Source organism: Nicotiana tabacum, chromosome 5 (assembly GCF_000715075.1).
Source record: "Nicotiana tabacum cultivar K326 chromosome 5, ASM71507v2, whole genome shotgun sequence".
NCBI classification, from domain to species: Eukaryota; Viridiplantae; Streptophyta; class Magnoliopsida; order Solanales; family Solanaceae; genus Nicotiana; species Nicotiana tabacum.
Genome location: NC_134084.1, coordinates 80291613 through 80314147, shown reverse-complemented (window position 1 = coordinate 80314147; position 22535 = coordinate 80291613). Strand labels below are relative to the sequence as shown.

Sequence of the window (22535 nt, the reverse complement as noted above, 5' to 3'; positions counted from 1 at the left end):
CTTCAGTAGTAGATAGTGCAACTGATGCTTGTTTTTTACAATTCCAAGTTATTAATGCTTTGCAAGTAATTGACATGTTCCACTTATGATTTTTCTATATTCTTTATCACCTGCAAGATCAGCATATGAAAAATCTTCTAATTTAAACGTGGTAGAACGAGGATACCATAGTCCATGAGAGATAGTTCCAATGAGATATTGAATAATTCTTTTTACTGCAGTCAGATGTGATTTCTTAGGAGCTGACTGAAAGCTAGCACATTTACAAACACTAAACATAATATCCGGTCGACTAGCAGTTAGATAAAGAAGTGAGTCAATCATTCCACGATACTTAATTTCATCAACATGAATTCCTTATTCGTCTTTGTCGAGACTTGTTGAAGGACTCATTGGTGTGCCAATAGCTTTTGCATTGCTCATGCTGAATTTTCGGATCAACTCCTTTGTATATTTGGTCTGACATATTAACGTTCCTTCTTCAGATTGTTAGATTTGAAGTCCAAGGAAGAATGTTAGCTCTCCCATCATGCTCATTTCGAACTCACTTTGCATAAGATTTGAAAATTCCTTGCACATTAGAGGATTAGAACTACCAAATATAATATCATCAATATAAATCTGAATAATGAGATTACCTTCTGATAATCTTTTAATAAACAGAGTAGTGTTTACTTTACCTCTTGTAAAACCATGATTAATAAGAAATGAACCGAGTCTTTTGAACCATGCTGGTGGAGGTTGCTTTAGTCCATACAATGCTTTGGTTAGCTTATACACATGATAGGGAAACTTTGAATCTACAAACCCAGGAGGTTGTTTCATGTATACTTCCTCTTCAATGAAACCATTCAAGAATGCACTTTTAACATCCATATAAAATAGCCTGAATCCCTAAAAGGATGCATATGCCAGAAGGATTCGTATAGATTCCAGTCGAGCTACTAGGGCAAAAGTTTCGTCATAGTCAACTCCTTATTGTTGTGAATATCATTGAGCAACTAATCTGGCTTTGTTTCTTACAACTTTTCCATCCTCATTCTGTTTATTTCTGACAACCCATTCCAATTACAGGAACACTTTCAGGTTTGGGTATCAGTTTCCATATTAATTTTTGTCGAATTAATCTAGCTTTTCCTACATCTATTGTATCCAACTTGAGTCTTTTAGAGGTTCTTATATATTCTTTGTCTCAATCTGAGAGATTAGTGCTATGTTTGCTTTCTTTTTGAGAGCTCTCCTGATTTTCATTCCTTCTCTTGGATCCCCTATGATGAATTTTTGAGGATATTCAGGTTCACTTTTTATTCATTTGGACGAACTATATGAGTAGTTGACTCCTTTGGAGGTTCTGGTGGATTGTTGCTGGTTTCACTAGTTGACTTTATAGCAACATCAGATCCATCAGTCGATTTTTGAGATTTGCTTGTCTCTTGAACTTCTTGAGCTTGATCTTCATCACCTGCAGTAATTCCTTTCTCGGTCGAGGAGTTACTTTCATAAAATATAACATATACAGATTCTTCCACACATAATGTGCGTTTATTATAGACTCTAAAGGATCTACTATTCAATGAATAACCCAGAAAAATACCTTCATCACTTTTTGGATCGAATTATCCAAGATTGTCCTTACTATTATTGTGAATGAAACAATTACTTCCAAAGAGATGAAAATAACTGATATTAAGACGTTTACCTTTCCATAGTTCATAAGGTGTTTTCTTCAAAATAGGCCTTATGAGACATCGGTGAGAATGTGACATACTGTACTTACTTCTTCTGCCCAGAAATGATTTTGACAGTGAATGATCTGGTAACATAGTTCTTGCCATATCTTGTAGGGTTCTATTTTTCCTTTCAATGACTCCATTCTGTTGTTGTGATCTTGGTGCAAAAAGATTATGAGTATATCCTTGATCATTACAGAGGTCTTCAAATGCTCTATTTTCAAATTATCCTCCAAGATCACTTTGGATTGTTGTAATCAGATACCCCTTTTCCTTTCAACCTTCTTACAGAAACTCTTAAAATTTTTCAACACTTCATCTTTATAAGATAAGAAAATCACCCAAGTAAAACGTGAGTAATCATCAACAATAACAAAAGCATATCGTTTTCCTCCTATGCTAGCAGTTCTAGTAGGCCCAAATAAATCCATATGAAGCAGTTGCAAAGGATTAGAGGCAGATACAATATCCTTGTTTTTGAAATAGTTTCTAGTTTGTTTCCTAATTTGACAAGCGTCACATATATGATTTCTAGAGAAATTCCGTTTGGGTAAACCAATAACTAGCTCATGCTTAGAAAGTTTTTCTATCAAATGCATGCTTGCATGACCAAGTTTCCTATGCCATAACCAAGGATCATCAGATATGGATGTTAAACAGATATGAATCTATATTTTCAAAACCATCAAGAATGTAAACATTTCCATACCTTTTATGTGGGAGGATTATTTTACCTATCTCATCTTCAATAGCGCATCCTGTTTTCTTAAATTGTACCTCATATCCTGAGTCGCATAGCTGACTTATACTCAAAAGATTGTAGTTAAGTCCATCAACAAGATAAACCTCAATGATATCGCAGTTGTTATTGAAGGGAATTGTTCCGGTACCGACTATTTTCCTTTTGAATCATTGCCAAACTTAACGCTTACTCCATCTATTTTTGTAACTTCCTTGAACATGTTTTTATCACCTGTCATGTGACAGGAACATGCACTATCTAGGTACCATTTTCCTTTGCAACTTCTCCTGTGGTGTTCCTACAAAACATAGTAATTACTTTCTTTTAGGTACCTAAGCTTGCTTGGGTCCTGGTTGGTTAGTACTGCTAGGTTCAGAATTGTTTTTGGGTTTCCAAATCCATCTTGGAATATTTGACTTATGAAATCGACAAAAGGAATATTTAGGTCAACTTTTGTTGCAGTAGTCACACGTAACTCCTGATCCATTTTTGGATCTTTCATTAGTATTAGTACTAGTGTACTCTGTTCTGGATGGTCCTTCTCCAGTTGACTTGCAAGTCGCTTGGTTTGACCTGGTAGAACTATGACTGGTGGATTTGCGCATGCCATTGAGTTGCATTTGCAATTCCTAAAACTTTTCTTTAAGTACTTCTTTTTCGATTTCACATACTTTATGTTTGAGCTTCCAGTCTTTTACTTCTTTGTTGAGTCTCTTTAGTTCATTCATCATTTTTTGAGACTGTTTCAAAGTAAGATCAAGAATATCCTGCAATTCATTACATCTTTTACAGTTATAAAACCTTACCTCACTTGTTTCACCTCGTGCCATGAAATAGTTCTCATTGTTATCTTTGTATTCACTCGTCTCAAGTGTCCTCATCTGTCCAGCATCCTGAAAGTTTGTTCATATCATTTTACAGAATTGTCATGAAGCAAAGATTTACTATTTCTTCGTGTTCTGAACTGTCTTCATCATTCCAGCTTCCAAATGATTTGTTCTTGTTGAAACCTCTGGAGTTTTTTCTTTTTAGATCTGGACACTCAGCTTGAATATGTCCAAATCTTCCACACTCATAGCATTTCCCATCATTCTTATCTTGTTCATTATATTGCCTGGATCGCCTAGGTGGAATCCTTCCTCTTCTCATATTCCTGAATCTTCTCATTAAACTATCCATGTTTCTTGACATCATAGCAATTTCTTCTTTAAGAACTTCAGGATCATCATCGATATCATTTTCAGCTATTTCAGTTATGGCCTTGAATGCAAATATTTTCTTCTTTTCTTCTTGGTTTTTTTTATTGAGATGTGTTTTCTCGAAAGCTATGAGTTCTCCTCGAAGTACATCATATGATAACTTATTCAGTTCATGTGATTCAAGTGTGACTACTTTGGTCTACCAAGTAGTGGGTATGTTTCTAAGAATCTTTCTAACTTGATCACCACTTGAGTATGGTTTGCCAAAAGCTTTTAGATCGCTCATGATTTTACTGAATTTGGCAAACATCTCTTCAATAGATTCTTCTTCTTTCATCTGAAAGGGTTCATAATCATGAACCAACATGTTGATATGTGTTTCCTTTCCTTTGCTGGTTCCTTCGTATGTAACTTCAAGCTTATCCCACATCTCTTTGTCTGTGTCATAACTGGAGATTTTCTCATACTCTTCACCACTTATAGCATTATAGAGCAAATTTCTCGCCTTATTGTTGACTTGTACAACTGCCATTTTCTCATCTGTATATGAATCTATATCTTCAGGATCAGTAAATGGTTGAGCGACAACCGGCAAAGGATAGTTTCCCTTTTTGATAACTCTCCAGACTTTAACATCATAAGCCATTGCATATATTTCCATACGCACTTTCCAGTGGGAGAAATGTTGTCCATTGAAGTATGGTGGCCTTACTTGTGAAGTTCCTTCTTGGAAGAGTGCTCCTATGATAACTTGATTTTCCATGATCTTTTCTCACAAGCTGTTAAGCAAAAGAAAAATGTGAGCCTTGCTCTGATACCAATTAAGGTGAATTATTTATTTTTAAAAATAGTTGCTACCAGTTGACTAGTTTTCTAATTAGTCGACTAGATATAATAACTTGATAACAGTAATGATAGAGTTCAAGATGCAAAAATTAAATGCAGGAATTAAAGACACAAGAATTTTTATACTGGTTCGGATTCAATGTGAATCCTAGTCCAGTCCCCTTGGGTTGCAAATGAGTTCTCTTTCAGCAAATGAGTTTCTCGAGTACAGAGTGAATGGTGTGATCTACACCGATAGCTCAGTTCCTATATCACTCGTTTTTTTTGATACAATGCCTCACCATTGTTGGTCTCTCTTTCTTCTCTAACTTGTTACATAGCAGGTCTAGTAGAGCTATAATGTTTGTTTGTAGTAGAACAAAGAAAGGGTATTTGGTTCGATCAAAGTATATGTGCAAAGGTACAGATACAAGTTTAAATACTTTGAGAGAGGCTTGAATTCTGGAAAGATTTTCCAACCAAGGAGATTTGATCCTTGGAAAGAGATTGATTCTTTCCAAGAATAAGGTTATTCAGCAACGGCTTTGTCTTAACGAGAGGCTTTAATGACTTTCCTTATGCGTGATCCTTGAATCTTGATCCTTCCTAATTTAGTATACTTGATTGATTATCTTGCAAGATCTTTGATACTCTTGATTGATTTAATTCCTTCAGTCTAGCCTTAATTGATTCCGTTAGTATCAATGATTCCTTTAATCTCGTCCGCTTTCCTTGATTCTCTCTGATTGATTCCTTCAATCTTGTATGCCATCCATGAGTTCCTTGATCTTCTCTGTTTGATTCCTTCAATCTTGAATCCTATCTAGGAGTTCCTATACAAAGAAAAATATATTATTTCATCATTAAAATCCGATCTAACATCACCGTGCCGCACTATGTCCCTAAGGACAAGCAAATGAGGGTCATCATACTGCCACTCCCTGATACGCTCAAACAAGGAAGACCGAGTGACTGTGCAAGCTAAAACACGACTGGGTTCAGAAACATCCAACCTCACGAACTGATTGGCTAAGGCTTGAACATCTAATGCAAGCGGTCTCTCACCGACTGAAATGTACGCAAGACTGCCCATACTAGCTGACTTCCTACTCAAAGCATCGGCCACCACATTGGCCTTCCTAGGATGATACAAGATGGTGATATCATAGTCTTTCAATAGCTCCAACCACCTCCTCTGCCTCAAATTTAGCTCTTTCTGCTTGAACAAATATTGTAAACTCTTATGATCCGTGAACACCTCACACCACACACCATATAGATAGTGCCTCCAAATCTTCAGCGCATGAACAATGGCTGCCAGCTCCAAGTCTTATAAAGGATAATTCTTCTTGTAAACCTTTAGCTGCCATAGAACATATGAAATAACCTTGCCACCCTGCATCGATACCACACCAAGTCCAATACGAGATGTGTCATAATATACTGTATAGGCCCTGAACTTATGGGCAACACCAACACCGGCGTCGTAGTCAAAACTGTCTTGAGATTTTGAAAGCTCACCTCACACTCGTCTGACCATCTGAACGGGGCACCATTATGGGTCAACCTGGTCAACGGGGCTGCTATAGATGAGAAACCCTCCACAAACCGACGGTAATAACTTGCCAATCCCAAGAAACTACAGATCTCTATAGCTGAAATAGGTCTAGGCCAATTCTGAATGGCCTTAATCTTCTTAGGATCCATCTGAATACCCTCTACTGATACAAAGTGACCCAAGAAAACAATTGAACTTAACCAAAACTCACATTTTGAAAACATAGCATATAACTGGCTGTCTCTCAGAGTCTAAAGTACGATCCGAAGATGATGCTCATCCTCCTCTCGGCTACGGGAGTAGATCAAGATATCATCAATAAACACAATCACAAAGGAATCCAGGTAAGGCTTGAACACTCGGTTCATCAAATTCATAAATGCTGCTGGGGCATTTGTCAAGCCAAATGACATCACCAGGAACTCAGAATGCCCATATCGAGTCCGAAAAGCTGTCTTAGGGACATCGGATGCCCTAATCCTCACCTAATGGTAGCCAGACCTCAGATTGATCTTTGAAAACACTTTGGAACCCTGAAGCTGATCAAATAAGTCATCAATCCTCGACAATAGATACTTGTTCTTGATAGTGACTTTGTTCAACTACCGATAATCTATGCACATCTTCATTGACCCATCCTTCTTCTTTACAAACAACACGGGCGCACCCCAAGGCGAGACACTAGGTTTAATAAAGCCCTTATCAAGAAAATCTTGCAACTGCTCCTTCAGCTCTTTAAACTCTAGCGGGGCCATACGATATGGCAGAATAGAAATGGGCCAAGTGCCCAGAACAAATTAATACAGAAGTCAATATCCCTATTGGGTGGCATCCCCGACAGGTCTATAGAAAATACCTCTAGAAACTCTCGAACAATTGGTACCGAATCCATGGAAGGAACCTCCACTAGAGCCACGGACATAAGCTAAATAAGCTAGATACCCCTTCTCGACCATACGCCGATCCTTTATATAAGAGATAACACTGCTGGTAGAATGACCAAGAATCCCCCTCCACTCTAATCGAGGCAACCCCGACAAGGCTAAGGTCACTATTTTGGCGTGACAATTCAATATAGCATGATAAGGTGACAACCAATCCATCACCAAAATGACATCAAAATCAACCATATCGAGAAGTAGGAGATATACACTAGACTCAAGACCCCTAATAATAACTACGCATGAACGATAAACACGATCTACAACATTAGAACCCCCCACTGGTGCAGACACATATACATGGGCACCCAAGGAATCACAGGGCACAACCAAATATGAAACAAAGTAAGATGACACATAGGAGTATGTAGACCCTAGATCAAATAGAACTGAAGCATCTCTATTGCAAACTGAAATAGTACCTATGATAACAACATTAGATGACTCAGCCTCAAGCCTGGTTGGAAAAGCATAACATCGGGGCTGGGCCCCACCACTCCGAACCATATCTCTGAGACGGTCTCCTGCTGGCTAGCCTCCACCTCTAGCAGCCTAGCCTTCACCTCTAACGGCCTGACCTCCACCTCTAGCGGTCTGACCTCTACCTCTGGCTCCCTAATCCCTACCTCTAACTGGCTGAGGGGGTTGTGGCACATTCGGTGCTGGAATCATGGTACAAGAACTCTGTTACTGTGGCAGAACGCCCAATAATCTCTGATAGGTCCTCCTGATATGCCCATAGCCACCACACTAGAAGCATCCATCCTGATAATATGGTTGTAGAAACTGAGACTGACCCGAACAGGCTGGTTGACCACGGTAATAACTCTGAATAGGAGGTGCACTGATAGGAGCTGGTGGTGCACTATAGGCTAGCTGATCTGAATAATGCATGTGAGGACCACGACCACCTGAAGCACCATGGGATGCCTGGAGTGGTGAATGAAACGGCTTGGGATGATGGCCTCTACCAAAAGTACCTCGACCTCCAGATGAGGCCCCACTGAATCCACCAGAGTGATGCGGCCTCTTGTCAGACCCCTGACCACTCCCTTGATCTAAAACCATCTCAACTCACCTGGCAACGCTGGCTGCATCGTGGAAAGAAATCTCACTCCCAGTCTCCTTAACCATCTGCAATCTGATAGGCTTAACAAGTTCCTCAATAAACCTACTCACCCTCTCTCTCTCTCGGTAGGAAGTAGGAGAATAGCGTGACCATCCAGATCCACAAATCGAGTCTTGTACTAAGTGACAGTCATAGAACCCTGCTGCAAATGCTCGAACTGCCTCCGGTAGTCCTCTCCTTGAGTGATAGAAAGATACTTCTCAAGAAATACCTGAGAGAACTGGTCCCAATTAAGAGGTGGCGAACCAGCTGGTCTGGCCAACATATAATCCCTCTACCATTTCTTGGCAGATCCCGACAGACGAAATATATCAAAGTCAACCGCATTGGTCACCACTATCCCCATGTTCCGTAACACCTTGTGATAGCTGTCTAGATAGTCCCGGGGATCCTCCGAAGATGCACCGTTATAGTGAAATGGGAAATGTTTGGTAAACCTATACAATCTCCACAAAGCCTCAAAAGACATAGCCGATCCATCGTCGATCTGTGCTGCAACACCCAACGGAACTACCCCAACAAGCTGAGCTGCTAGAGTTTGAAACTGAGGAGCCATCTGCTACAGAGTGTGGGTAGCGGAAGTTTGTGCTCCTCCACCAGCCTGAGAGACAGCTGGTGCTACAAGAAATGTGCTGGCCTATGCCACACTCTCCATGAGTCCCACTAGACGGACCAAATCATCCTGAAGTATCGGGGTAGTGATGAACCCCTCTAAAACCTGAGTTCGCCCTACTGGAACGGTCTGGGCTAGAGCCTCCTCATCAAACTCTACCTGAGGCTCCGCCGCTGGTGCTACTGCTCGAGCTTTGGGCTGAGCCCTGCCCCTGTCTTGGCCTTTGGCACGGCCTCGGCCTCATCCTTTATCCCTCGTAGGAGTTGCCACTAGGGGCTCAATTGCTGCTCAGCTGAAGAAGCGGTACGTGTTCTCGTCATCTACGAAAGAGCAAGAGTAGAAAGTTCAATTAGCATTGAGAGATCAAATCGCACGACAGAGAAGAATAGAAGTGAAGTTGATCTTAACTTTGTAGCCTCTAGGGGATAAGCACAGACGTCTCCGTACCGATCCTTCAGACTCTACTAAGCTTGTTCGTGAATTGTGAGACCTAGGTAAACTAGTGCTATGATACCTAGGTAACCTAGTACTCTAAAATCTGCACAGAAAGTGCAGAGTGCAGTATCGATACAACCGACCCCATGTACTAGTCAGTGCCGAGCCTAACCTCGACGAGGTAGTGACGAGGCTACGACAGAGTATTTACAATATAACCTGCATACAGTGTATAATAAAAGCATAAAGAAGGACATGATAAAATAAAGCAGTAACTTGCAAGGAATGAATACAGTTCTCGAAACATATCATCAGTGCTCAGCTATAGCCAATCCTTAAGTACAGTTTAAGACTACCGTTCAGCTAACACAATCAAGGGAAAATATTAGCCTAAAGTTTGTTGCGGCGTGCAACCCGATCCCACCATATCACGATAATCACAATCACAGTTCACCCTTATTTCTCAACAATCCACCCTTATTACACTTGTTGCGGTGTGCAACCCGATCCCACCATATCACAATAACCACAACCATACTTCACCCCTTATCTCACCACAATCCACTCTTATTACACCTGTTGCGACGCTCAACTCGATCCCACCATATCAATATCATTTACTCAGCAGGTACATAAATTACACAATTCAAATCACATAACTTCTCACAAGGCTCAACTTCAAAGCAAAGCATTTAGAAAGATTATGCACTATGAGACTTTACACAAGTAAGCTACTCAGACGAGACCAATCCATAATATGCCTTAAAAGTACCAGTAACCAGCTCAAACAATAATGAAGCTATGAACTCTTCTAATAAAAGATACAATGTCTATCAAATAACAATTAGGCATGGAATTACAAGTAAAACATGTAATTCCATGCCTAATTACATGGAATATAAGAAGAACGGGAAGAAAACAGGCAAAACAGATATATTGGCGGTGCATAGGTACTCGTCACCTCACCTATACACCGCTCACATGGATTTCATATAGCAAATAAGTCAAGGATTCCTAATCCCTCGAGTCAAAGTTAGACACAATACTTACCTCGCTCCGTGGGCCACTCAATGCTCAATTACTACTTTTCCTCTAGTTTCTACCTCCAAACCACTTGTATCTAGTCACAATTAACTTAGTAACATCAATTATTGCTAAAGGAACCAACTACAATGCATAAATTTAGATTTATCAAACTTTCATCCAAAAAGTAAAAAACCGACCCCGGGCCTCCTTGGTTAAAACCCGAGGTTCGGACTAAAATCCATTTACACATTTACATTCAAGCCCAGATATATAATTGGTTTTGGAATCCGACCCCAAATTGTGGTTTAAATCCCCAATTCTTCCTAAATCCCTAGTTTTCTAACATGGAAGAACAAAGATTAGGGCTAGGAATTCAATGGGTGATGTTAGAAATGGAAGAAAAAGAGTTAAGAGTACCAACCTATGATTTCGTGTTGAATCCCCTCTTCAAAATCGCTCCTAGGTCGAGTTCGAATGAAAGAATTGTGAAATTTTGAGAAAATTCTGATTCTTGTTTGTTTTAAATCACTGGCGTCAAACCTTCTTCGCGTTCCCGAAGGGTCTGCCACGATCGCGAAGCAGCGGCTCAATTAGCCTATGCGTTCGTGGGATACTCTTTGCGTTTGTGAAGGGTTATTTCCACCAGCCTACGCGTTCGCGAGCCATGTGCCGCGTTCACGAAGAGTATAGGTCACTTTCCCTCCCCCAGGTCCCATGCCTACACGTTCGTGAGATCCTGGTCGCGTTCGCGAAAGGTAATGCCCCCAATTCTCCACGTTCGCGACCAGTCCTTCGCGTTCGCAAAGAAGAAAATACCCCTTCCCCCATTTTACCTTTTGCGTTCCCGAGAGTACCTCCCCGAACGCGATGAAAGGCACACCAGATATCAGCTGATGCCAAAAATATCAGATTTTCTAAGTTCTAAACATCTCGTAGCCTATCTGAAACTCACCCGAGCCCTCGGGGTTCCAAACTAAATATGCATACAAGTCCTAAGACATCATACGAACTTGCTCGCGCATCAAATCGCCAAAATAACACCTATAACTACCAATTTAGCACTAAATTGAATGAAATTTTCAAGAAAGTGTTAAAACCTCTATTTTCACAATCGGACGTTCGAATCACGTCAAACAACTCCGTTTCTCACCAAATTTTATAGATAAGCCTTAAATATCATAATGAACCTGTACCGGGCTCCAGAACCAAAATACGAACCTGATACCAATAAGATCAAACATTAACCAAATTCTTAAAACCATTAGATTTTTAGTCTTTTAATTTTTAACAAAAATTTATATCTCGAGCTAGAGACCTTGGAATTTGATTTCAGGCATACGCCCAGGTCTCATATTTCATTACGGACCTACCGAAACTGTCACAATACTAGTCTGGATCCGTTTACTCAAAACGTTGACCGAAGTCAACTAAATTAACTTTTAAAGGCAAAAATTATTATTTTTATCAACTTTCAACATAAAAGCTTTTCGATAACACGCCCAAACTGCGCATGCAAATCGAGAAGGAATAAAATAAGGTCTTTAAGGCCTCGAAACATCGAATCGAGTTTTAAAATATAAGATGACTTTTTGGGTCATCATAAACATGATATACAATCTATAATAATAAATTTTGAAAGAGAAAACATCAAGAAATAATCAGAAAGGCAAGAAAACTGAAAACTTACATGTCAATAATAACACCTTAAAAACAATTATTTTGATGTACACAACAATATTTTTCCCTACAAATTGCATTACTTGTTTGTCATCAACTTGTTATACTTTCTGATAAAGAAGTAACAATTTTCAACAGTGACAGGTTCTATAACTTAAATGTGCAGATTTATAAAATCTCAAAGGTAAAGCAAAATGGAAGTCTAACTCATGTTCATAAATCCAATAGGTTTTGTTATTCTATAGATAAAATAACTAATTAAGGAGCACACAAAGGTTGTGTTACACTCTCATTTTATGATACAATTGTACGAAGAATCAGTCAAGACAGGTTATAAAGATACTAAAGAGAAAATTACTGCTACAATGGAACAATCAGTCACAAAGAAAATGCGGAGAAGATCATATGCCTTTAAGAAATCAAAACACAGTATTAGACACAGCTACAGAACCTAATATTCTTAATAAAGACTGCAATTATAAATCTCAGAGGAATTTCAATGACACAGATAATATACTACTTTAAGAGGAAAAATGAAAAATATTAAGATATAAAACCCAAAAAAAATAGAAGAATATGCAAGTGTATAAACAATATAATGGTGCACATACCTTATCAAGCAGATGCTCTATAAATCTAATTATCGTATGCAAAAATGTTTTCTTGGAGGAATATCTATATTCTATAAATCCAAAGGACAAATGAGCACTTTTAAATACAAAAAATTAGAAGAAAAAAATTTAAAAGAGCTCAAAGAATCATCTGGCGATGAGAAAAACATACATGGAAAGAGATGATGTCAAAGACATGAGAAAAGTTTTCTAAAATATAAGCTCATTAGCACATCTCCATGTTTTTAGAGGTCACTCCAGATTTGAAGGCTACTTCAGTAGCTAAAGATATTATTAAAAGGAGAAAAATGCAATCTGAAATATTTTTTTTCTTTATTAAAAGTACCAGAAGTTAGTTTATTTGTATATGACTTACCATGAAACCTTTATTATATTTAGTTTGCGTTTCCAGAACTAGTAGCCAAGATAGGTGCTTTACTTTTACTTGTCAAGAAATGACAACCAAGCTATAGTAACTTACATATGTGCTCTTAAATTTCTCGTCCAGAAACTCCTTGTTCGCTTTGACATGTGTAGCTCATGTGGATGAGGCGGTCTTCCTAGCTCTTTAGACTAAAATTGAAAATCACAATTACTATATTAATACATAATGACTAGCTTTGGAGATATTATAACTTGGCTAAAGAAAAATAAATATGCCAGTAGTCTTGCATATTCTCAGTGAGCTCTGGAGCCTCATGTATGACCTGAGGGACCAGATCCTTCACCACCTTTCTCACTAATCGATTCCTTGAGTATTGCGCGAACTGGGCTTTAAAAGCCTCACTCTCCCAGCGAGACTTCCAGCTCTCCCAAATAGATACTGGAATATATTTGCGCTTCTTCTCATAAAGTTGTTAGATATATGTTTTAATGATAGACAATAACTTAATTCTACTTGCAGGAAACTAATTCCAAAGAACGATGTCACAAGAATTGGAAAGGTTCTAGCATAAGATCTGAAAGCAAGAATCAATGAGACAAACGTGCAAGTCAAGATCCAAAGGCACGAATCAAGGAGTAAAATTGCTGTGACCGCGAGTTTTATGGAAAACAGATACCCAAGTCAACTATTTAATGTAAGAATCAATCAATCAGTATAGAAGATTAATCATTCCATAGAAAAGATCTACATAGAATATTCTATCACGCATAACAAAGAATATTCATCTCAACGACTTGCAAGGAAAAGGAAATCAAGGAAGAAACGAAAAGAAAGTCCATTCTATTCTTGGAAGAAAATCATCTTGATTGATTATGAGAATCAACTCCCTTGAGTTGCTATCACGCCGTAAAGAATGGAGACTGACTATTTATATATTGTATAGAAGGTGCCAAGGAAGAATATACTTTGATCGAACCATTATCAATCTCTTTGTTCTACTTCAAACAAGTATTGTAGTATGTTATAGATTTCTTGTGTAACTAGCAAGAGAAGAAATAGATAAAAGAACACGAGGTTCAGGATGTAGTGTGAGTACAACCAACTCAATAAGTAACCAATCCAACCTTTGGACTGAAAGGTAGTGACGAACTCAACCGGCACAGTTCAATATAGAAATAATAGTGCAGAAACGTAGGCATGCTTTCAAGTTTAATTGATAACTAAAAACAGTAAAAGAGATCATATTTGAATGATATGAATAATATAACTCCTCTACTTCTACATGCAAATGCACATGTTGTATGTGATGCACCATGCTGACATCCACATATGCTCACACTCTCAAATGCTCAATCACTAGGTACTGTATATGGCCCATACGGCCAAGGGAAGATCCATCCCAAAATATGTACATCACTAACCATCAGTCACCCAGTATCGAATAGGGCCAATCCAGCCCGTGAAGAATATCCATCTCTAGGTATATAATGCTTTGGACAAGATCCATGTCAAGGGAAGATCCATCCCTCAATAATATCAACCGTGCTCCCTGGGGGTGTGTGCAGACTCTAGAGGAGCTCCTTCAGCCCAAACACTATCATAAATTAGTATAACCGTTGCGGCGTGCAGCCCAATCCCATAAATATCACTCACAATCAGTCTCTCATCCTCACTCAGTTATCAATCTCTCTAGTCTCACTCACGAGCTCACAATGTCAAACTAGCCCGAACATGATGGTATGATGTATCAATAAATAACAACAAAAACTGAGATATGATTATGGAATGAATGAATGTGACTGAGTATGAAATATCAATAACAACAATAAGTCAACAACAAGAAACGACCACTATGGGTCCCAACAGTACTAGCATAAAGCCTAAACATGATCTCCAGCATGATTGATAGCTCAATTATTTTATCACATGAGGAAAACAGGGATATCAACAAGATAGGACTAGTATACCGTGCCATGAAATCGACCAGGTCATAATTCTCACGGTGCACGCTTGCACACCCGTCACTTGGCACGTGCGTCACTTCAATGCCAATCACATATCATATAATTTGGGGTTTTGAACCTTTAGAACGAAGGTTGAAAGTGTTACTTACCTCAATCCGAGAAAAATTCTACTCCAACAGGCTTTTTCCCTCTCAAATCGGCCTCCAAAACGACCCGAATCTAGCCACAAATAGTGCAATACAATCAATACGAGCCAAAGGAATCAATGCTACAAGAAATTATGACGTTATAACTCAAAAATCCAAAATCGGCTCAAACCCAGCTATCAGATCCACGTCTCTAAATCCATTAAAAGTCACAAAACTCGAAAGCCCAAGAGTCTAACCATAGCAAATTTATCAAAATCCGACATCAAATCACCACTCAAACCCCCCAAAATCAACTCTCCAAATCCCTAGCCTCTAACCCCTAAATTACACCTAAAAAATACACCAACTAGGTTGAAGATCAGTGAAGAAACATAATTATTAAAGAAAAATGAACACAAGGAACTTACCTCAAGAATCCCCTTGAAAATCATCTCAAAAACCTCCAAAATCCGAGCTCAAAAAATGTTAGAAATGGTAAAACATCTCGGAACCCTCGCTTATATAGTTTTTGCCCAGGCTTTCCGCACGTGCGACAACTTAGCCGCTTTTGCGGTCTTACAGGTGCGCCTTAGAGCCCGCTTTTGCAGCTAACTCCGCACCTGTGTCTGAACTACCGCTCCCGCAGACTCACTTCTACGAGACAAATTTCTTCTTCTGCAGAGCCCAATGCACAGTCCACTTCCCCTTCTGCGGTCTTACTACCCCATCTATGGTCACGCAGGTGCGGGAAAGCCATAACACCTACGACCATCTGCTGCCTTACCTAAAACTCTACATTTGTGCTGTCTCTCCGCATCTGCGAGCTCGCACCCGCGGTTCCCCATCCGCAGGTGCGATTACACCAGCAACCTTCAAACTTCAGCAACTTCTCAACTTAACTTCCAAGTCCGTTAACCCTCCTGAATCGACCCGAGGCCTCCTAGACCTCAACCAAATATACTAACAAGTCCTAAAATACAATATGAACTTAGTTGAGCCTTCAAATCACCTCGAACAACATCAAAAACATAAATTGCACCCCAATTCAAGCCTAATGAACTTTGAAATTTCCAAATTCTACAATCGATGCCGAAACCTATCAAATCACATCCGATTGACCTCAAATTTTGCACACAAGCCACAAATGGCACCACAACCTAATCCAACTTCCGGAAATCCAATCCGACTCCAATATCAAAAAGTCCACTCCTGATCAAACTTTCTAAAATTCTAACTTTCGCCATTTCAAGCCTAATTCTACTGTGGACCTCCAAATCACAATCCGAAAGCGTTCCTAAGTCTAAAATAACACAACGGAGCTAATGAAACCATAAAAACTCAAATCTGAGTTCGCTTACACATAAGTCAACATTCAGTTAATTTTTCCCAACTTATTGTTTTCATTATAAGACTAAGTGTCTCAATTCACTCCAATATCTCTTCGGACCCGAACCAACTAACCCCGTAAGTCGTATAACAATTGTAAAGCACATAAGGAGCAGTAAATGGGGGAATGGGGCTATAACTATCAAAATAACCGGCCGGGTCGTTATATTGCTACTGGCCATCCAGACCTCAGCTGGAGATATCTATGCAGTTGCAAAAGGAAACGGGATTTGATGTGTCCAAGTTAAGAGTCATGGTGCTGAAAAGCACAAAAAAGGCTGTGAAAGAGTTCAAGGAAGTGCATGATCTTATGGATGGAATATCTGTCACAATGAACACTAGTTTTGATCACCTGAAATAATCTATCTGCAACACCTTACCTATTTCCTCCATTGTTAATATGTGTTGGTTGTTTAGACAATTTCGTTCTCTCTGGATAATTTTCTTTTACATATTTTTTGTATACTTTGTGGATGACTGTAATTAAACATAGTATATGCTAATCTTATCTGCTAGCAGTTAACCTTGCTTAGCACTCTTTTGGATTGATGCCAAGGGGGAGAAGTAGAATATAGAATGTCATGACCCATTTCCATAATAGGTCATGATGGCGCCCAACACCATTGCTGGGCAAGCCAACGCGGAAACTACCAAATAAGTTCTCATTTTACGTTTACCAAATATTTTCAATAATTCCTTAAGTTAAGATTAGAACAGGCAACAACCAATAATGTATTAAAAATAATTATACAATCCTCAAAATAATAGTATACTAATGTGTGTACCAAGACCTGGTGACAACTAGTAGAATATACAAAAGAATCACACTATCCTACTGTCCGAAACAGAATAGACAGCAAAAATACATAAGAGAGACTCCTTCAGGCTGTTGAACGACATGGAAAGGGAAGCAGCTTACCGTAGAAGTCTCGAAATCTGCTCAGGGATGCGCACCAGACTAATAGCCAGAGACACCTGCCTCAGATCCTATACAATTAAGTACAGAAGTGTAGTATGAGTACATAAACAATATGTACCCAGTAAGTATTCCGTCTAATCTCGAAGAAGTAGAGACGAGAGGTCGACTTGATACTTACTAGGGTCAAATAATATGAGAAAGAATTTATACTAAGCATGGATAGCACAATTAATTAACATTTTATGGCAAGGAATAACAGTTCTTTTTCTAGATAATATCATGGGTATCCATTTACGTTTCAAGGCATATACGAAGTTCAGTCCACAGAAAAGTACTAAGCAAAGCATGCACAAGTAACACCGAGGGACGTACGGCCTGATCCAACATAAAAGTAAATTGTGCACTGCCGAGGGTCGAACGAAATGAACTATAGATGCATCTATTACCCCGCTCGCGAATCACACGTGCGACACGGTCAACTATAAATAAACTTAACAACAAGCAGACAATAATGTATATCTGAGAAGTAGTTATTCACAGGAATATTCATATTCTCTTTAGAAGGCCATGGAAGATAAAGTTCCTCTTACTAGTCTCATTTACCTTAATCAACATGATTTATACGAATCCGAATTTAACATGAAGTTACAAGAATATCACATAGAGCATGCTTCTGGGTCCTAGACTACTCGGACTTAGCATAATAGTAGCTAAGCACGAACTCTCGTCACCTAGTGCATACGTAGCCCCCGTATATAGTAGCAATTAATTCGATTATTACACATATGGGGACAATTCCCTCTTACAAGGTTAGAAAGGAGACTCACCTCACTCCAAGTATACTTCCAAATGTCAAGAAAGAGCCCAAACTCTCAATTTGGAGCCGAACGATCCAAAACTAGTTAAATGAGGTAGGAACTAGTCAATATAAGTTCACAAGATCGCATTCTAGCTATTTAAGCAATTCCCCAATCCTCAACCCAAGTTTCCTAAAATCCGACCCCGGGCCCACGTGCCCAGATTCAGAATTTTTTTGAAGGAAGTTGTTCTCTATAACCTAAGGATCAATAATATATGATTTCTAATTCATTTCATAACAAATTTCGTGATTAAATCTAACTTTTGTTAAAACCCTAGATTTTGCTCTAACCCCTTGATTTTACCTAAATTCTAGTGTTCAATCTACCTAAGACACAAGTATTAAACTAAGAATAAGTGGAATAAACTTACCTCAAGATGCTAAGTGGAAGTCTTCTCTTAAAAGCTCCCCAAATCACCAATGGAGGAGTGAAAAGTGGTAAAAAAATGACTTAGAACCCGTATTAAATGAAGCTCACTGCTTCAGCGATTTCCGCATCTGCGGTCCCGCTTCTGCGAGGAAGAGACCGCATCTACGAAAATGGGCCAAGCGGGCTGGGACCGCTTCTGCGGCTTGGGAGTTACTTCTGTGGTTCTTGGCCTTGCCTGCCTTGGCGGCTTCTGCGAAAGGAGGACCGCTTCTGCGGGCTCGCACTTGCGGTCAACCAACCGCAGGTGCGGTTATGACAGAAGCAGATGCTTCAGCACTTCTCAAAAATTCCAACTTCACTCGAGCCTCGTTTGATTGACGCTCAGTGCTCCCGGGCCCTGCCTGAACATATCGACAAGGCTGAAATCATGATACGGACCTACTCAAACCTTCAGGACACCAAAAACAACGCTAAATCAAAGAATCACCCCTAAAACCAAATGAATCAAACTTATGAACTTCAAGTTCTTAATTTTCCTCTAACGAGCCAAAATACCCTTAAACTACTCGGAATGACATCAAATTTTGCGGGCAAGTCTTAATTGTTATATAGGACCTGTACCGGGTTCCAGAACCAACATGCGAGCCCGATACCCATGGGATCAATCATTACTTAGTTTCTTTAAATCCTTAAAACTTCAGATTAACAATTTCTAAGAAAAATTCATTACTCGGGCTAGGGACTTCGGAATTCGATTCCGGGCATACGCCCAGGTCTCATATTTTCCTACGGACACTCCGGGACCGTCAAATCACGAATCCAGGTCCATTTGATCAAAATGTTGACCAAAGTCAAACTTAGCCCTTTAAGAAAATCCTAAGGAATCAAATGGGCGTATTTCACTCCAAACTCTTCCAAATCCCGGACCAACCATCCCTGCAAGTCGTAAATTAGTTAAAGCAAGCACGGAAAGTTTTATTTAAGGGAATGAGGTTCTATAAGGCAAAACGACCAGTCGGGTCGTTACATTCTCCACCTCTTAAACAAACGTTCGTCCTCGAACGGACATAGAATAGTACCTGAGCTGCTGAATACATGTGGATATCTGCTCCGCATGTCCTCCTCAGACTCCCATGTTGCCTCCTCGACTGGTTGGCCCCTCAACTGGACCCTCACCGCAAAAATTCTCTTGGACCTTAACTAGCGATCCTGCCTATCAATAATGGCAACTGGCTCCTTCTCATAACTCAAACTCTCATCCAGTTGAATAGTACTGAATTCTAACATATGGGATAAGTCGACATGATACTTCCGAAGCATCGATACATGAAAAACCGGATGGACTCCCGATAAGTTGGGGGGCAAAGCAAGCTCGTAAGCAACCTCCCCAACTCGCCTCAACACCTCAAATAGGCCAATAAACCTCGGCCTCAGCTTGCCCTTTTTCCCGAATCTCATAACACCCTTCATTGGCGAGACATTCAAGAGGACCTTTTCGCCAACCGTAAATGATACATCTCGCGCCTTCTGATCCGCATAACTCTTATGTCTAGACTGAGCTGTGCGAAGCCTCTCCTAGATTAACTTTACCTTGACCAAAACATCCTATACCAAATCTGTACCGTATAACTTAGCCTCACCAGGCTCAAGCCACCCGATAGGAGAACGACAACGTCGACCATATTAAGCCTCGTATGGAGCCATCTCTATGTTGGACTAATACTTGTTGTTGTACGCAAACTCCGCCAAGGGGAAGAACAGGTTCCACTGCCCTCCAAAGTCGATCACACATGCTCTGAGCATATCCTCCAAAATCTGAACTGTCCGCTCTGACTGCTCGTCGGTCTGAGGATGGAATGCTGTGCTGAGCTCTACACGGGTCCCTAACTCACTCTAAACAGCTCTCCAGAAATGGGAAGTGAACTGAGGGCCTCTATCTGATATGATGGAAATAGGCACACCGTGCAACCGGACTATCTCCCGAATGTAAATCTGAGCATACCTCTTTGCTGTATAAGTAGTCACCATTGGAATAAAGTGGGCTGTTGCGACCAAAACACTCACGCAAGTGTACGCGATCGGCAAGTAATATAGTAGTAAGTAGAGTATCGTTCCCACGAGGAATTGTGATCAACTTCTCGACTGATGAAGACTCAAACAATTATCAATTCAAGCTAAATTATCACAAAATATATAAAAAACCAATTAACAATTTACCGAGTAATTAAACCATAATTCAATACAAAATTACTACGCCAATTACACAATATTATGATAACAATTTGGGTAAAGATATTCCAGGGTCATGGACTTGCTAGAGATCATGCTACTATTTTAGCTTAAGATTGATTTATTGAATTATCCGGGTTATTGATTATAGGGTTAATAATATTCATAAGAATCTTTCGAGTTCTTATGCATCTATTCAAGTTAAATTAATACCTATATGTCTATGGTATTAATATTAACTCAAATGCATTTACAAATCCTATTTCTCAACCAAGCAAGGCAATTAAGTATAGTTCTATCTTAATTGCGAATCTTTCACCCGATGACCAGGATCCAGATCTTGCTCTATTTGATTCTATATGCAATCAAGAATTTCCTTTTTCAAGTTTAACTCAAGATCCGTAAATAATATTTCACTGTTAGCTACGCAGTAAAATATTAAAAGCAGAATTAAATAAACAACCCATAACAATAAATTCAAGATCTTCAATCTAAGCTTCAAATAACAAGATCATCTAACATCCATGACCCAAGAATACTAGAGTATTTAGCTACTCATAATCATACAAAAATCAACAATAAAAGTCTTAAACATAATATAAACAAACAAATAGAAGAAAGTTTAGAAGAACTCTTTGAATCCTTGCTCCAAGATGTTGTTCTTCTTCTCCTCTCTTAGCTCCAAGATGAAGCTCCTCAAAAAGTTCCTCTCTCTAAAACTCTCTCTCTAAAATCTGATCTTTTTTCAATAATGGAGTTTTTGCTTTATGTAAATTGAGTGGGATTAAGAAGGAATTCCAATTTTACCCCTAAATAACGTTTATCCGGGTCGGTAGTGCGCGAACTATTGCGCTAAGTATGGAGTTCGCGCGTTACTTCGCGCACGATTCTGCCTCAGTTCTTCAAACGCGCGAACTACTACGCTAAGTATGAAGTTCGCGCGTTACTTCGCGCACCTGGACACGAATTGTTCACCCTGTTCTGTTTCGAATTTGGAAAAACGTAAAACATTGAAAGTTGTATCCCTTTGAGTTGTCTTTCCAACCATATATTGTGGAACCCAAATGGAGTCCTGAGCAAAGAGTTATGTGTATTTTACTAGACAGTGCGCAGTGTGCTTGCTCGATTCTTCGTTTGCTCTAACTATCATCCGTTGACCACCAAACGCGATCCCGACTTAGTTCCTTGAGCTTTTACACAGATTTCAAAGATCCAAATCACTTGAATTCATTCCATAACATCTATATAGCTCGGAATCACTCCTACAAGGCATAAAACACACAGTTAGTGCAAGACACTAGCGATTAAAGCGCAAACTCAACTAAAGTGCAGTAAATTAGAGTGTTATAATCGACTAAAATACGCAATTATAGCCTATCATCAACACCCCACACTTAAACATTGCTCGTCCTCGAGTCAACCAAAAATTTACTCTATCTATGAGAATCCTTCACTCAACCATTTCCCTTAACGCATTACACCTAGAACAATGTACATATATTACGCCTAGCAGTGAACAATCCTAGCCTCAAAGTCAACTCTCAAGTGCCATGCAATATTTACACTTCCTCAAAGTACTCTACACAGAAATCAAGACTTGCTTCTCTGTCACGATTCATATGCCCTCACAATTACATCAACAAAGACTGAGTTCAATCCCCCACATTCAATTCATATATTCACATATATCAAGGAAATCACTCACTCTCACAAAAGAGGTCTCATGCATGCAATTGGTACCATAAGCTTGCCCTTAATGTAAATCTCTACTAATGTAATCTAGCTCAATCCAAAATCAATTAGGACTTT

At 39.4% G+C, this 22535-nt stretch overlaps 1 protein-coding gene across 1 annotated transcript; it reads right to left on the bottom strand.

Annotated features, from left to right (window-relative positions):
• Positions 1 to 1304: 1304 nt before the first annotated feature.
• On the bottom strand, positions 1305 to 4434 carry LOC142180827 (uncharacterized). The gene is made up of 5 exons (XM_075252919.1): positions 3910 to 4434; positions 3418 to 3831; positions 3144 to 3365; positions 1996 to 2398; positions 1305 to 1522 (listed from the first exon to the last, which is right to left on the bottom strand). The coding sequence occupies exons 1-5, from the start codon at positions 4432 to 4434 to the stop codon at positions 1305 to 1307; spliced, it is 1782 nt and encodes a 593-aa protein (XP_075109020.1).
• Positions 4435 to 22535: the final 18101 nt, after the last annotated feature.

Excerpts from the sequence above, each read along its gene's own strand:
- LOC142180827 (XM_075252919.1), bottom strand. The coding sequence starts at position 4,434 with ATGGAAAATCAAGTTATCATAGGAGCACTCTTCCAAGAAGGAACTTCA. Across the intron at positions 3,366-3,417 it reads GTTCAGAACACGAAGAAATA|GATGCTGGACAGATGAGGAC; the intron begins GTAAATCTTTGC and ends ACAAACTTTCAG. Across the intron at positions 2,399-3,143 it reads ACTGGAAGCTCAAACATAAA|ATTCATATCTGTTTAACATC; the intron begins GTATGTGAAATC and ends TTGAAAATATAG.